Source organism: Schistocerca nitens, chromosome 3 (genome assembly GCF_023898315.1).
Source record: "Schistocerca nitens isolate TAMUIC-IGC-003100 chromosome 3, iqSchNite1.1, whole genome shotgun sequence".
NCBI lineage: Eukaryota > Metazoa > Arthropoda > Insecta > Orthoptera > Acrididae > Schistocerca > Schistocerca nitens.
In genome coordinates, this window is record NC_064616.1 from 317,373,457 (window position 1) to 317,389,245 (window position 15,789).

The 15,789-nt window shown below is 41.0% G+C and overlaps 1 protein-coding gene across 2 annotated transcripts in view; it reads right to left on the reverse strand.

Annotated features, from left to right (window-relative positions):
* Window positions 1-15,789, reverse strand: part of LOC126249584 (DNA damage-regulated autophagy modulator protein 2-like) — a 235,703-nt gene that overhangs the window by 47,801 nt on the left and 172,113 nt on the right. For both annotated transcript variants that reach the window (XM_049951249.1, XM_049951248.1), the window contains exon 3: window positions 2,736-2,857. In XM_049951249.1, coding sequence (XP_049807206.1) covers window positions 2,736-2,857 — 122 coding nt within the window. The remainder of the gene's footprint in view (window positions 1-2,735; window positions 2,858-15,789) is intronic.

Here is a 15,789-nt window from a genome sequence, read left to right on the forward strand (position 1 = left end):
TAGGGCCTGTATGCCTGCACGGTACCATTCCACTGGTCGATGTCGGAGCCAACATCGTACTGCATCAATAACTTCTTCATCATCCACGTAGTGCGTCCCACGGATTGCGTCCTTCATTGGGCCAAACATATGGAAATCTGACGGTGCGAGATCGGGGCTGTAGGGTGCATGAGGAAGAACAGTCCACTGAAGTTTTGTGAGCTCCTCTCGGGTGCGAAGACTTGTGTGAGGTCTTGCGTTGTCATGAAGAAGGAGAAGTTCGTTCAGATTTTTGTGCCTACGAACATGCTGAAGTCGTTTCTTCAATTTCTGAAGAGTAGCACAATACACTTCAGAGTTGATCGTTTGACCATGGGGAAGGACATCGAACAGAATAACCCCTTCAGCGTCCCAGAAGACTGTAACCATGACTTTACCGGCTGAGGGTATGGCTTTAAACTTTTTCTTGGTAGGGGAGTGGGTGTGGTGCCACTCCATTGATTGCCGTTTTGTTTCAGGTTCGAAGTGATGAACCCATGTTTCATCGCCTGTAACAATCTTTGACAAGAAATTGTCACCCTCAGCCACATGACGAGCAAGCAATTCCGCACAGATGGTTCTCCTTTGCTCTTTATGGTGTTCGGTTAGACAACGAGGGACCCAGCGGGAACAAACCTTTGAATATCCCAACTGGTGAACAATTGTGACAGCACTACCAACAGAGATGTCAAGTTGAGCACTGAGTTGTTTGATGGTGATCTGTCGATCATCTCGAACGAGTGTGTTCGCACGCTCCGCCATTGCAGGAGTCACAGCTGTGCACGGCTGGCCCGCACGCGGGAGATCAGACAGTCTTGCTTGACCTTGCGGCGATGACGACACACGCTTTGCCCAACGACTCACCGTGCTTTTGTCCACTGCCAGATCACCGTAGACATTCTGCAAGCGCCTATGAACATCTGAGATGCCCTGGTTTTCCGCCAAAAGAAACTCGATCACTGCCCGTTGTTTGCAACGCACATCCGTTACAGACGCCATTTTAACAGCTCCGTACAGCGCTGCCACCTGTCGGAAGTCAATGAAACTATACGAGAGGAAGCGGGAATGTTTGAAAATATTCCACAAGAAATTTCCGGTTTTTTCAACCAAAATTGGCCGAGAAAAAAAATGTGTTGCATTACTTATTGAACTGCCCTCGTACTTACTAGAAGACTGAACACTGTTGACAATTTGGCTTCATTCACTGTCAAACTGTTGTGCTACAGTTTCATAAAAACTTGTAACATGATACTTGACAGAATTAATTTGATTTTGTTATTATGCAAAACGAATCCCAAAGTGATTGTATCTGAACATCCTCTTTTCATATGATGAAATCAGGAGTAAGAGGACAATGGTCATTTGATCAGTTCCAGCTTCATATTTACATCTACATCCATATTCTGCAAACCACTGTGAAGTGCATGGCAGAGAGTACATACCGTTGTACCAGTTTTTAGGTTTTTTTCCCATTCCATTCATGTATGAAGCATGAGAGGAATGATGATTTAAATACCTCTGTGCAAGCTGTAATTAATCTAATCTTGTTCCAAGATCTCTATGGGAGTTGTATGTAGGGACCATAGTATATTTCTACAGTCATCATTTAAAGCTGCTTCTTGAAAATTATAAGTAGGCTTTCTCAGAATTGTTTACACCTATCTTCAAAAGTCTGCCAGTTCATTTCTTTTGATATCTCTGTGACACACTTCAGCTGATTCTGCTGATAAAAGTAACCTGTGACCATTTATGCAGCCCTTCTCTGTGTACATTCAATATCCCCTTTTAGTCCTATTTGGTGTGGGTCCCACACACCTGAAAAATAATCTAGAATGGGTCGCATAAGTGACTTGTAAGCAATCTCCTTTGTGGACTGACTGCAATAAACCAAAGTTTGCTCTCTGCTTTACCAATGACTGAGCCATGTGATCATTCCATTTCATGTCCCTAAAAAAAGTGTTACAATCTGGTATTTGTATGAGTTTATCAATTCCAACTGTGACTCACTGATTTTATAGTCATAGGATACTCTCTTTTTCATTCTGAATATTTAAAGCAATTTGCCAATCTTTGCACCACTCTGAAATCTTATCCAGATCTGACTGAATACCATATTTGTGCAACTTTTTCAGGCTGTACTTCATTGCAGATAATGGCAGCATCAGAAAAAGTCTGCCATTACAATTAGCCTTGTCCACAAGTTCATTAATATACAACATGAACATTAATGGACCCAGCACACAACATGATTGGCGTTTTCAAAATCTTTGCTGGTTGGTATGGAGGAGGTCATTCTGTTTAAGGCACCTCATTACGTTTGAGCACAGAATATGTTCTAAGATTCTGCAACAAATGGATTTTAAGCATGTGTTCTAAGCAGGTAGTGCTACCATTGTAAGAGTTAGCTCTCATGGGTACCATAGTTAAAGTTCTTGAATAATGTTGGTTTTGTTAGTCATGTAATGGTTCAAAAATCAAGGAGCCTAGGCTAGTCTAGCATAGCACAAAATTTTAGTAGATGTTATCTTCATACATAATATGGAAGAAAAATAATAAATTTAACAAAATGAATATGTATTAATATGGCCCCAGCACTTCATGACAGCTATGAGCCCAAAATAACCTTAAACCATCCCCGTTCAGGATGTTCTATGCGTGGGGAAAGAGAGAGAGAACAAATGAGTAATATGTACAGCATAGCAAGTAGCTTCACTTACCTAAGCAAGCAGAGATATTTAGGAGCTGGCCAAAGATGCAGCTTTCAGGTGGCACATTACCGCTGTAAGAGATGTACGGAAATCCTGGATCTACGTGACCTGTCCCTGCAGCAATTGCATAGCTGTAACAAATGAATATAAATGTTTCAATGCTTTCCACACAGTGACCACATTTTCATATTTTTCTGAAAAAAAGTTTCAGCTGAATCTAAGCTGGAGATCTAGAAGGTAAGACCAAAGCAACAACCTTCTGCACTCTTTCATATTTTTCATTTTCCCACAGGTGTACGATACACTGATGTTCAAAAACAGTATGGCCACCTGCTTAACAACGTGTTTATCCATGTTTTCGAACTCTATGTAAAAGTGATTCTGCTTGGAATGAATTTGTCAAATCCTTGTTAGGTTTACAGAGGTATGAGATGTGTATGCACAAGTCGGCAATTCTCTGTTGTTTGTGGGTATCCAAGTAGCTCCTGATAGAATCCCAAAAGTGTTCCATCAAGTTCATTTCAAGAGACTTTGGTCACCAAGACAGCAACGTTGAGTTTACTGTCATGATACTCAAACCATTTTAGCACATTTCTGGTCTTGTGAAATGGACATTTATCCAGATGGAAGATGCCACTGTTGTCGCGGGAAAGACATGAAGCATGAAGGGATACAGGTGATCTGCAATAGAGTTCACATAATCTAGAGCTTTCATGATGCCTTGGATTACTACCACATTTCTCATGTCCCCCATAGCATAATACAGCCTTCTGGCCTGTGTCAGCAGCACAGTGTGTGTTTCGAATATCCATTCAGCTAGATGACAGTGGATCTGGACATGACCATTGACCTAACCTGATATGAACAAGAAACGTGATTCATCTGCCTAGGTGACACTTATAAATTGGTCCACAGTCCAGTCTTGATCATACTATGCTTACTGCAATCGTAATTGACAGAGTTGTTATGTCAACATGGGAACGTGTAGAGGCTGTCTGTGGTGGATCCCAATTATCAACAATGTGCACAAAATGGTGTGTTCTGCAACACCTGTGCCTAAATCAGCATTGCACTCTGTCTTCCAATTGTGGCCTAAGCGATTTTACAGATTTGGCAAATGCCTGCCTTCACATTCTGTGATGAGATGTGGATATCCAAACAATGTATTCTACTAGTTGTTTCACCATCTTTCAGCCTCTTTCCACAGATGCTCATGATACTAACACATGGACAGGAGACCTATTTCTCTGTCTTCAAGACAATTCTGAAGCACCAGGACTTAACAATGTGTCCATTGTCAAAGACACTTATGTCAGTAGATTTTCTCACCTACTGTCCAAATCGTCGCTAGAATGACTCCTCCTTCGTCTCTGGTGTGCTAATTTGCTTTTCTTACTACATCACGTGACCACATCTCCAGGAGGCATTGGGTCTCACCATGGGCTGTGGTCAGAATGTTTCTGTTCATTATTGTATATTACATAGCGTAAAACAAAAATAAATAAAAGTTTTTTTTTAAATTGCAAACTTGTTTTACAAATGACTTGGTGGCCATAGATATACTCTGAAGATCGCGATGTTATATAAAAACCGAAACGAAATTTGTATCTAACATTTACAATACTGCGGGCCGGAGTGGCCGTGCGGTTCTAGGCGCTACAGTCTGGAACCGAGCGACCGCTACGGTCGCAGGTTCGAATCCTGCCTCAGGCATGGATGTGTGTGATGTCCTTAGGTTAGTTAGGTTTAATTAGTTCAAGTTCTAGGCGACTGATGACCTCAGAAGTTAAGCCGCATAGTCCTCAGAGCCATTTGAACCATTTACAATACTCACATAAGCTGAGTTTAATTTTGAGTCTGCCCTTCCTTCTATGCTTTTGCTACATGAGGAGTAGACAGCGATGAAGTGAAGTGAAATCATGTTCTTCAGTTGCACGGTGGTGAGGCGTGGTGACACCAACTTCGAGCCACCGAAAGTAGTGTGCTATCCTGATCCGTCAGCCATCCAAGCTCACAGAGACGGTTAGAGCTAGCTACCGGCATTCCAAACTTGCTCTGTACGAGTACGCTCCGCTGGTATTCGGGAAACGAACGCCGTCTTGTTCCTCAACAATTCTGACACAGTTCAAGAGCCAGTGAACGGTGGACAGTCTTGACGAAGGTGCTGTAAGCGCTCAGACGAATGAATATTATTCTTGAGTGATTTCCGTATACTTCAATCCCGAGAGAAGGTGGTACGACGTGAATTTAAAAAGTAATGGGAATTTTGCAATTTCACGTGTTGTGTTAGTCCATTTCGCTGAATTATTTCATCGTGGTGTTGGTAAACATGTCTAAGAAGTATCTCTACAGACCTGCAGTGTTAGCCATATCGGATATTTAGTCTGTTGTCAGCTGTCAGAAAGATAACATGTGCTTTGGTAGTATCGCCGATTACGGTATTTATTTTGTCTAAAAAATTTATCACAGATTTTGTATTAAATTTTGCTATAAGAGCGGCTTAAAATGCCGATCACGGACGAACGCTGAATCAGAATCAGAGAAGTCCCTGTTGACGGAATATCAATTGACTGATGCCATGAACTCTTTTTTGGATGTACAGTATTGACTATGAAACATGTAACAGCAAAATTTGTTTCATAATTATTGTACTGCGTAAAAAAACACTAGTGAATGCATGTTAGTCAGTAGTCGCTAGATGAAGTCAATAAAGATGAAATTTGCCATAAAAGGGATAAAACATGGGTTTAATACATGAAATCGTACGTAAGGCTCAATTGCTCTGCTGGAAACATTCGGGATCCCAAAGACCAAAGAGTGCTTGACGAGTGAGCTCGAATACAGAGATTACGCTTATAGTGTTCTTCAATTTTAACGGTGTAGTGCACGTTGAGTTCATATCACAAAGTAGAACGTTCGAAAAGGTGTACAGTACCTCTTACATGTCCAACGCCGTTTACTTTAAGAAATCCAAAAATTAAAATCGGCCGGGTCTGTGGCGAAACAATTCAGGCCTTTTGCACCCAAATAATGCACCTGCTCATACTTCGTAGCTCTCTTTGTGAATTTTTGGCTAAAACCAACACTGTAACGGCGCTTCAGCCTCCATATTAACATACACGGTTCCTTGTGATTTTCTTCTGTTGCCAAAAATAAAGTAAACTTCAAAGCGGTCAAAAACGGATTGCTGAGAGGACAAAAAGCTATCCCACAGATCGAGTTCTAGAAGTGTTTTGGGGGTTGGAAAAAATTCTGGTATGTGTATATAGTATCTAATAGGGACAGATTGGAAGGAAATAATCTTGATATTGACGAATAAATAATTATTTCCAAAAACAAAAATTCCCTGTACTTTATGGTGTTCAGAAAGGATAGATAAAATTCAGTTGGTGTTGTCGTGTTTTTTGCTCTTAGAAGTATTTTATCTTGAAGCACTGTAATGGTTGCTGATAGTTAGTATGGGTAGAGGTTACTGTCCCGTTTACTGACCCTTAGCTCAGATAATATAGTTGCTGAAAGGTTCAAGGAAAATTTGAGTCTCATCTGGAATACAATTATAGTTGGTGGTGACTTCAATCTACCCTCAATATATTGGCGTAAATGCTTGTTTAAAGCCGGTGGTAGGCATAAAACATCGTCCAAAATTGTACTAAATGCGTTTTCCGAAAATCATTTTCAGCGGTTACTTGAGGAGCCCAATCAAAGTGTAACTGGTTGCGATAACATACAACAAATAACCATGAGCAAATATGGGGCTTCATGATGGATACGGTGATTAGTGACCACATGGTCGTTGCGGCAAGACTGAATACCTTAACATCCGAATCTACCAGAAATAAACACAAAAACATCTATCCACAAAAAGTAAAATTTGACGAAATAGGACGGCCGAAGTGGCCGTGCGGTTAAAGGCGCTGCAGTCTGGAACCGCAAGACCGCTACGGTCGCAGGTTCGAATCCTGCCTCGGGCATGGATGTTTGTGATGTCCTTAGGTTAGTTAGGTTTAATTAGTTCTAAGTTCTAGGGGACTAATGACCTCAGCAGTTGAGTCCCATAATGCTCAGAGCCATTTGAACCATTTTTGACGAAATAGTTAATGAGTGAACGGCCGGATGTCAGTGTCTAATAGGCACAATATTTCGGGATGCGACCACATTGCCATCATCAGTTCGTCTGACGAACAGACCACTTGGTGGCCGACAAGACACTTTTATCTCTTCCTCCCTCTCCCTCCAACCCGCCATTCTATTCGATGTCCGCACCCAGCATCTCCTACTTCACTCCTCCCGCCGACACACTGTTCCATCCCATGTTCGCGCCCAGGTACGTATGCTGGCGGCACCTCTGCTGTTCCCATGCCTTCCGCCAAAATCAGTTCGTTGGGGGATACCACTTTCCTCTTCTTAATCAGACTAATTGCGGGTTCCAATGCCTTACTACGGACGCAGCCGCTATCACGACTGATCATCGGTTCCCTTACTCAAATCTCGATGGTTTCTTCACGGGCACAGTCGTTAAGGTTGGCGTCCGAGTCAAAACGTTTGCATGGTCGTAATCTATTCTGTGTAATTCCGACAGGCAATGTTTCGTGATTATCGATTTATTAGGCTGCTGCAGTCTGGTGTGCCTTTGGTGTTCTCGGCATCGATTTTCGACATTACACACTGTCTGGCACACAACACACACACACACACACACACACACACATATATATATATATATATATATATATATATATATATATATATATATATATATATATATATATATATATATATAATTGGCAGAGAATCTAATAGACGTCGGATTTCCGTAGTGCAAGGTCGTCTTTGACACTACCAAACAGTGGCCTTGTTTTAGCTGGGGGCGGAAGACCATCTTCAGTTGGTGTTTCCAGAGAATTTGTCCTATCTTTCCAGATAGTGCGCCACAAAAGGGAATAAATGCAAAAACTGCATCCACCTGAGGTTCCTTTTCTGTTTCCGCTAGTTTTACAGTATGGATTGGTGTGTGTCTTCTTTCATTACAAGCCGTGACCCAATGTGCTGTCTGCTCTTCTTTTTATCAGGACATCCAGAAAGGGAAGCACCCCATCCATTTTGACTTTCGTGGTAAAACTAATGGTCTGGTGTATTTGACTAAGATGAGTATGAGGAGGTCATTCAGTTCTTCTCTTCCATTTCGCCATATGACGAAATTATTATCTGCATAGCAGAAGAAGCAGGTAGATTTCCACTGGACTGATTCCATGGCTTCCTCCTCGAAATATTCCATATAAATGTTGCCGACAACTGATGAATGTGGGCTCCTCACCACTACTCTTTCCGTCTGCTCAGAGGAGCTACCATCAAACAATGCTATGTATGTCAACATCAAAAAATTCTTAAAAAGGTTTTGTCGTCTCTATGTTAAATTTCTGGCCAATAAGTTCTAAATATTCTTTTAAAGACATTCTGATAAAAAGACAGACAACTTTGAAGCTCACAAGAATCTCCATATCCTTAAGTTTAAAATTGTTAAGGCATCCTACAAAATCCTTGGCATTGCGAATTTGATGTGAACACCTCCTGATGCAAAGGCTAAGCAAATCCTTTAGGTCCTTAACGAACGAGTACACTAATGTTGCTAACAAAGGGATGTAAGGGCATCCCATCTTTGTGAACTTTTGGCAATTCGTAAGGTCTCGATGGAGCTGATGCTGTTTCTCGTAGCTTCTCAACATGGTCTTCCTCTCCAACCTCTTGGTAGGATTACTGTCGATCTTCTGATATGAACTGTCTTCTAGCAGGCCCTGCGTTTTCTTAATGGAATCATGGTGAGATAGGTCCACAGTTATGATGCCTCTGTCAGCGTGTAAGACCACGATATCTGGATCTTCTCTTAGTTCCGGTACGACTGCCCGTTATCTGCTAGACATATTTGGTTTCAAAGGTCTTTCTCACGTGAGAGCATGACAGGTTTTGTGATGTACAAGAGTGTCTTGAAAAGCAATACCTCTGAATTTTTGTGTGAAAACTCTTTAAGGTTTTTAAATAAAACAGACTTTATTAATATTCTACATCTTTCTTCATATCTGCATATTTATTTCTCTGCATGGTCACCCTGACGACGAACATATTTCTCCCAACAAAGGACATGTTTGGTGAGACTGTCACTGCAGAATGTTTGAATTTGTTGATGGAGCCACAACCTCACCTCTACTTGCACCACTTCATAACTATCAAAGTGAAGTCCTCTAAAGTGTTCTTTAAGTTTTGGAAAACTCCAAGACCTGTCACACAGATTGAGGTTAGCACAATCGTTTCCTTTATTATGAGCATGAACAACCCAACATTGTACATTACTGATGTCGATGCAATCATCACTCTACACAGTTTTCATTCTTCTATAGATTTCAATTGGAGGCACATTTCCTGCAGTTATAAACTTGATTACAGCATACTCTTGCCCAGACACTGACATACTACGTTACACACTGTCATATTACATGCTGCAGTTCATAGACATCTAGCGGCAGAGGAGTGCAACTTGCATCAGCGAAGTGGGAATATCGACCAACTAATTTGCGTGACTTTTAATGCCTCAACAAATATTGAAAACAGAAAAAAAATCGAGGGCATTACTTTTCAGCATTCCCTCCTACATCTTCAGCTGCTTCAGGTGGAAGTCGTGCAGCTGCCTATTCCACTGCACTGCTAATGTTCATGGTAGGTGCAGACTGAAGAGGGGGTGCAAACTTGAGTCCTTTCATAAGAACAGAAATAGTGTCCTCATCCAGCTGCTTTGCTGTGAGATTGATGATAGCCTTGCAGGTTGCATCAGAAGTCTATCTCTCTGACATACGCTCGAATTTTGATGGTTGAGGTCCAGTGGCCTACCTCTATGCAGAGATGGCTGCAGCCCAAGTGATAACATCAATCCATTCCTATGCGCAGAAGGACAACTTTATGACCAGCTGCAGATGTAATGGAAAAAGGTCTTTGTAAGTCAAGTCCAGGCACCAACAGGTAAAGAGCATGCTTTTCCCTACAAATGGTTAGGCTGGCGTGGTATGTTTCCTGATTCTTCTGGCTGGTGCTGAGTCGATATGATATGTTGCCTTGACTAATTTTGACACCACACATTCTTCACAGCATGTCATAAACAATACAAATGCGCTTAACAAACAGCTCCTCCAGTGGCCCAGCTTGTCAATTTTTTCATGCTGTGATACATCTCCTCCCCATAAAGGAATGTGATGTAGTTCATCAGCTTCTCCCAGCATACCTCACAATGGAATAGTTCACAGGGGAAATGACTGAATGTCAGTGTCCATTGGGCACAACATATCGGCAAGTGGTCACAGTGTCATCACCAGGTGCTTGGACGCTGGAGCGATACTTATATCTCTTCCCCCCCTACCTCAGATCCATCTTTCTATCCGTCATCCATGCCCAGCGCTTCCTCCTTCTCGCTCCTCCTCCTGACGCACTGCTCTGTCCTAGTTTTGTGGGCAGGTGCGCATGCTGGTGGCTTTTCTGCTATTCCTCCACCTGCCACGACCAACCTGGAGGAATGGTATGCTCAAAATATTGGTAGATGGGGCACACACCCCCTTTGACAATGAAGGTCTCATCCAAGAACTTGAACATCTGTGGACAGTGTTTCAGAAGAATGGTTACAACCAGTGGCCCATTAGGAGAGCCCTGTGTCACACACCAATTGTAAACCAGCGGAAACAAGAGAGTAACCTCAGGAGGATGCGGCCATTGCATTTATTCCTTTTTGTGCCTCATTATCCGGAAAGATAGGACGAATTCTCTGGAAATACCAACTAGATACAATATGGCCACTGCTTGACAGTGTCAAAGACGACCTTGAACTATGAAAATATGGTTTTATGAGATACCCAGCCAATGTAGCAAGACATACATAAGTCATATAGTGTATATATACAGTATACTGTTGAAGATCGTTGCTGAGAACCCCAGCAGCAAACCTGATACTAGCACCCTAACATGTCGGCAATCACTGAACACCTGTTGGTGGAATTACACGGAATGGTTTTCTTCCATACTAAGGTTCCGATGCCAATGTGTAACTTCTGGGACTGTGTCTTCAATTAACCTATCGATATTCGAGTAAGGGAACCGCTGATCAGTCCTGATAGCAGCTACATCCTTAGTAAGGCATCTGAACCTGCAGTTAGTTTGATTAAGAATAGGATGGAGAAATACAACAACGAACTGGTTTTAGAGGCAGGTAGCTGATCAGCAGAGGTGCCGCCAGTACGTGTACCTGCGCCAAATCCTAGGATGGTGCAATGTATCGATGGTTAGGAGCGGTAGAGGAGACGCTGGGTGCAGACGTCAGAGAGAATGCTAGATTGGTTGGACGGGGGGAAGAGATAGAAACGCTTTACCGGCTCCCAAGCAATCAGTTCGTCAGGGCTCCAAGGGATGATGGCGACGTGGTCGCTTTCCGAAATATTGTGCCCGTTACATACTGACATCCAGCTGTTCACCTGTGAACTATTTCCTCATGAATTACGCTGTGAGAAGTTGAAGAATCACAAATAAAAATTCGCTTGACTCCTTCCTAAGAAACAGTCTCCCTCCCTTAGAAACTAACTATGTAGGTGTACACCACATGTGGCTTAAATTGAAAGAAACAGCACCGACGGCAGCTGAGGAAATTGGAACAGATGTGCCATGATACACAAAACAGGTTATAACTGTGTCGCAGAAGCAACGAAAAAAGCATTCCACATTTAAAACAATGTAAAAATTCAAATTTTGGTGACGTTTTAGAGAAGGTCGAAATTTAGTGTGGTCTTCATGTGATAAGCTGTCTCAAAATGTGGCAGAAAATCCAAAGGGTTATGGTCATTTGTAAAGTACACCAACAGAGAGACACAATTAATACCCTCATTGTACGATGGCAGTGTTAATGTTATCGACGACAGTGCCACTAAAGCAGAGTTACTAAACAAGGTTTTCCGAAATTCCTTCACCAAGAATTCGAATAAAGAACAGCTGCCAATATGAGTAACTTAGAAGTAGATCGCTTCAGTGTAGCGAAGAAACTTAAATCTTTTAATGAAGGCAAGTTTTTCTATCCAGACTGCATACCAGTTAGGTTCCTAAGAGAATATGCTGATGTAATAGCTCCATACTAAGCAATCATATACAGTCGTTCGCTCATCAAAAGATTCGCACCTGAGGATTGGAAAGTTGTAGAGTTCATAACAATACCCAAGAAAGGAAATACAAATAGTTCGCAAAATTACAAACTAATATCACTGAAGTTGGATTTTGGACATGTACTTCGAACATTATGAATTACTTCAACAACAAAAAAATCAGCTATAAACACATAGCACACATTCAGAAAATAGTTTTCTTGTAAAAGTAATGAGTGCTGTTGATTGGGATTTCAAATTGGTTCCATATTTCTAGATTTCCAGAAGGCTTTTGACACTGTTCCATACTAGTGGCTTCTAATCAAATTGTTTGCCTATGGAGTTTCGTCTCAGTTATGAGAATAGATTAGCGATTTTCAGTAAGAAAGGACACAGTTTGTACTAACTAAAGCAAAATCATCAAGAAAAACAGAAATGATATATGGCGTTTCCTAAGGAAGTGACACAAGCCCTCTGCTGTTTTTAACTCACATAAATATTTTGGAGAGAAGCCAAGCAGCCATCTTAAATTGTTTGCAAATGATGCTGTCTTTTACTGTCTAGTAAAATCAAAACCAATTGCAATACAATTTATACAAGATGTCTGTATAGTATAAAAAATGACAACTGCCTCTAACAATAAAAAGTATGAGGTCATTGACATCATGACCAAAAGGAAGCCATCAAATTTCGGTTACTCGATGTTGTTGTTGTTGTGGTCTTCAGTCCTGGGACTGGTTTGATGCAGCTCTCCATGCTACTCTATCCTGTGCAAGCTTCTTCATTTCCCAGTAACTACTGCAACCTACATACTTCTCAACCTGCTTAGTGTTTTCATCTCATGGTCTCCCTCTACGATTTTTACCCTCCACGCTGCCCTCTGATGCTAAATTGGTGATCCCTTGATGCCTCAGAACATGTCCTACTAACCGATCCCTTCTTCTAGTCAAGTTGTGCCACAAATTTCTCTTCTCCCTAATTCTATTCAATACCTCCTCATTAGTTATGTGATCTACCCATCTAATCTTCAGCATTCTTCTGTAGCACCACATTTCAAAAGCTTCTATTCTCTTCTAGTCCAAACTATTTATCGTCCATGTTTCACTTCCATACATGGCTACACTCCATACAAATACTTTCAGAAACGACTTCCTCACACTTAAATCTATACTCGATGTTAACAAAGTTCTCTTCTTCACAAACGCTTTCCTTGCCATTGTCAGTCTACATTTTATATCCTCTCTACTCGATAAATCGCCAAAATTTCAAGGATGACAATACAACTAAACACCTAGGAACTTCAATTATGAACAATTTGAATTAGAAGAATTGCATGGATAATGTTGTGGGGAAGGTGAACCAAATATTGCGTTTTATTGGCAGAAGACAGAAAAGATGCAAGAGATCCACAACAGAGACTACCAGTACTATACATGCAAACTAAGTTGACACTTGGCGTTACGGGTGGTGGGAGCGACCGTAAAGACATAATCCCTCTACAGCCCCTCCCATCAGCCACCGCGCCGAGTATAACTTAGTCTGCACATATATTATGCTTGTCCGTCGTCTTACGGTGTATTGCTGCTAGATAGGTGATCCATATCAAAAAGGATTGACAGAGGGCATCTAAAAAGTTCAAAGAAGGCCAGCTCGTTTTGCTTTATCACGAAATTGGGGAGATAGTGTCACAGATATAGTAAGCGAGCTGGGGTGGCTATCTTTAATATCAAGGCGATTTTCGCTGCAGCAAGATTTTTTTCATGATATTTCAATCACCAGCTTTCTCCTCTAAATGCGAAAATATTTTCTTGACGATCACCTACATAGATGTGAATGATAACTATGATAAAATAAGACAAATAACAGCTCACACTGAAAGATTTAAATGTTCATTTTTTCCACTTGCTATTCAAGAGTGGAACGGTAGAGAAACAATCTGAAGGTATTCCAATGAACCATCTGCCAAGCACTGCACAGAAGTTCTCGAGATGTACATGTAGATGTAGACACCTTGTTAGGTATAAGGGGGCACATTTCAGCACATGTAGACATACTCCACACCAGAATATCTCCACTGCCTTCCTGAAATCTGCCCTGTTCGCCAGCACAATGATTTGCCTCTTCTATCCCTTTGCCCACACTTAAATTTGCGCTCTACCAAAACCAGGGTTTTGTACTTCTGGTACATTACATAAATGAAATAGAAGATGGTAGTATTACCAGTAGTATTGGTAGCACTGGAAGGGAAATAAACATAAATGAATGTTGAGAGAAAAATTAGGAGCTGAAATTTGTTTTCCATTTTTTTCTCATAATTAGAAACGCACATTGTTCAGCAGTAGTGGGGCAAAGTTCAATCTACGCTGCTTTCCATTGTTGCCAAATTTATTCAAGATAGCAGACCCTCCCCATCCTGCCCTCTGGTATAAATGTGGTAACATTGCACTGTTGATGCAACTGCATTATGTCATGGGCTTTCCTCCTTCCCCTTCCCCTTCCCCTACCTCCACTCCCCAATGCCCCATCCCTCCACTATTTGGAAAAATGGCAGAAAAAGCTCGGCCTATGTTGTGGTGTTGTTATGGAAGGAATTAGGGTGTTCACTTTTTATTTAATCATTTTTGGGATTTTGGGGCATTATCCTGTTAAAAAATTTTATTGTGTGTACTCTCCTCGATGTGCAGAGGCAAACTGACATAGCTGATGCTACCACCACTAAAGGGCACTTAAAACTGTAACATCATGGGTTTTTTACCTCCTCCCCTGCCTCCCCTCCTCCATCCATCCCACAACCTAACCTCACCTCCTCCCCCCTCCCCTCCACTTTCCACCCCCACTCAGAAATTGGTGGGAAAAACCGGAAAACCGGTCCAGAGCTGTTGGTGTGGAATGACACAGGATAGTGGTTAAAAAACAATAAATAATTAGTAATAATATATTTATTATTTATAAAAATCCAATTGGCACATTGCTGGGTGAAAGGGTGTAGGGTACTCTCTTTATTTCATCATTTTTGGAATACTGGTACAGTCTAGCTATGATGTCACAATTCAAATGGCCAACCCACGATACTGGCGCAGTCTAACTCCCCTCCCCTATTGGCGGGAAATTCAAAAATTGGCAGAAAATTCAAAAATCAGTGGGAAAATTGAAATGTCTTCCTCTGGCTGTGAGGCTGGGGAGGGGTAGTTGCCATTGATCGAGCGCTGCAGTTTATACTCAACAATCTGTTCAACTTTTGTGCAATAAAATCAGAGAGAATATTATCATCTGATGAATCTATTGATACACCAGACACCACATTTAGTATTTAGATGTTAGCAATTCCTAGAGGCAGCAGAGCTAATAAAGTAAGAAATTTAGCTGATGACAAAAAGACTAGGTGTATTACAAGAATTAACAATAATGATAATCTATGTTGTTCTAGAGCTATAATAGTGGCATTAAAATATCACACAAATACTATCTTGGGTAGGGAACTAAATATAGCTGACATTAAGAAAATAAATGTAGGGGATAAATACAAAGTACAAAAAGAGTTAACCAACATATTATGGAACCACTTAAGAGAACAATGAAGGGATTTACTCTAGATGGTATTGAAAATGCTGAACAGTTACTAGATATCCAAATAAATGATGTATGTGCTTAGAATTAAAATTCAGTTATCTATAGTGATCTGGGGAAAGCAATAAAGATGTATCTGTATAAAAATCATAACTATTTTTGTGTAATTAACAGTATATCAGCATTCTTAGGATCATCATATTATTGTGATATATGTAACAGACCATACAACAAGTAGAACAAGCATGCCTGTAAAGTAGAGATAAAAGTCTGCATATTATGTAATAGAGAAGAATACAATATATGGCAAAAATGCAATAGGTATTGTTACAATG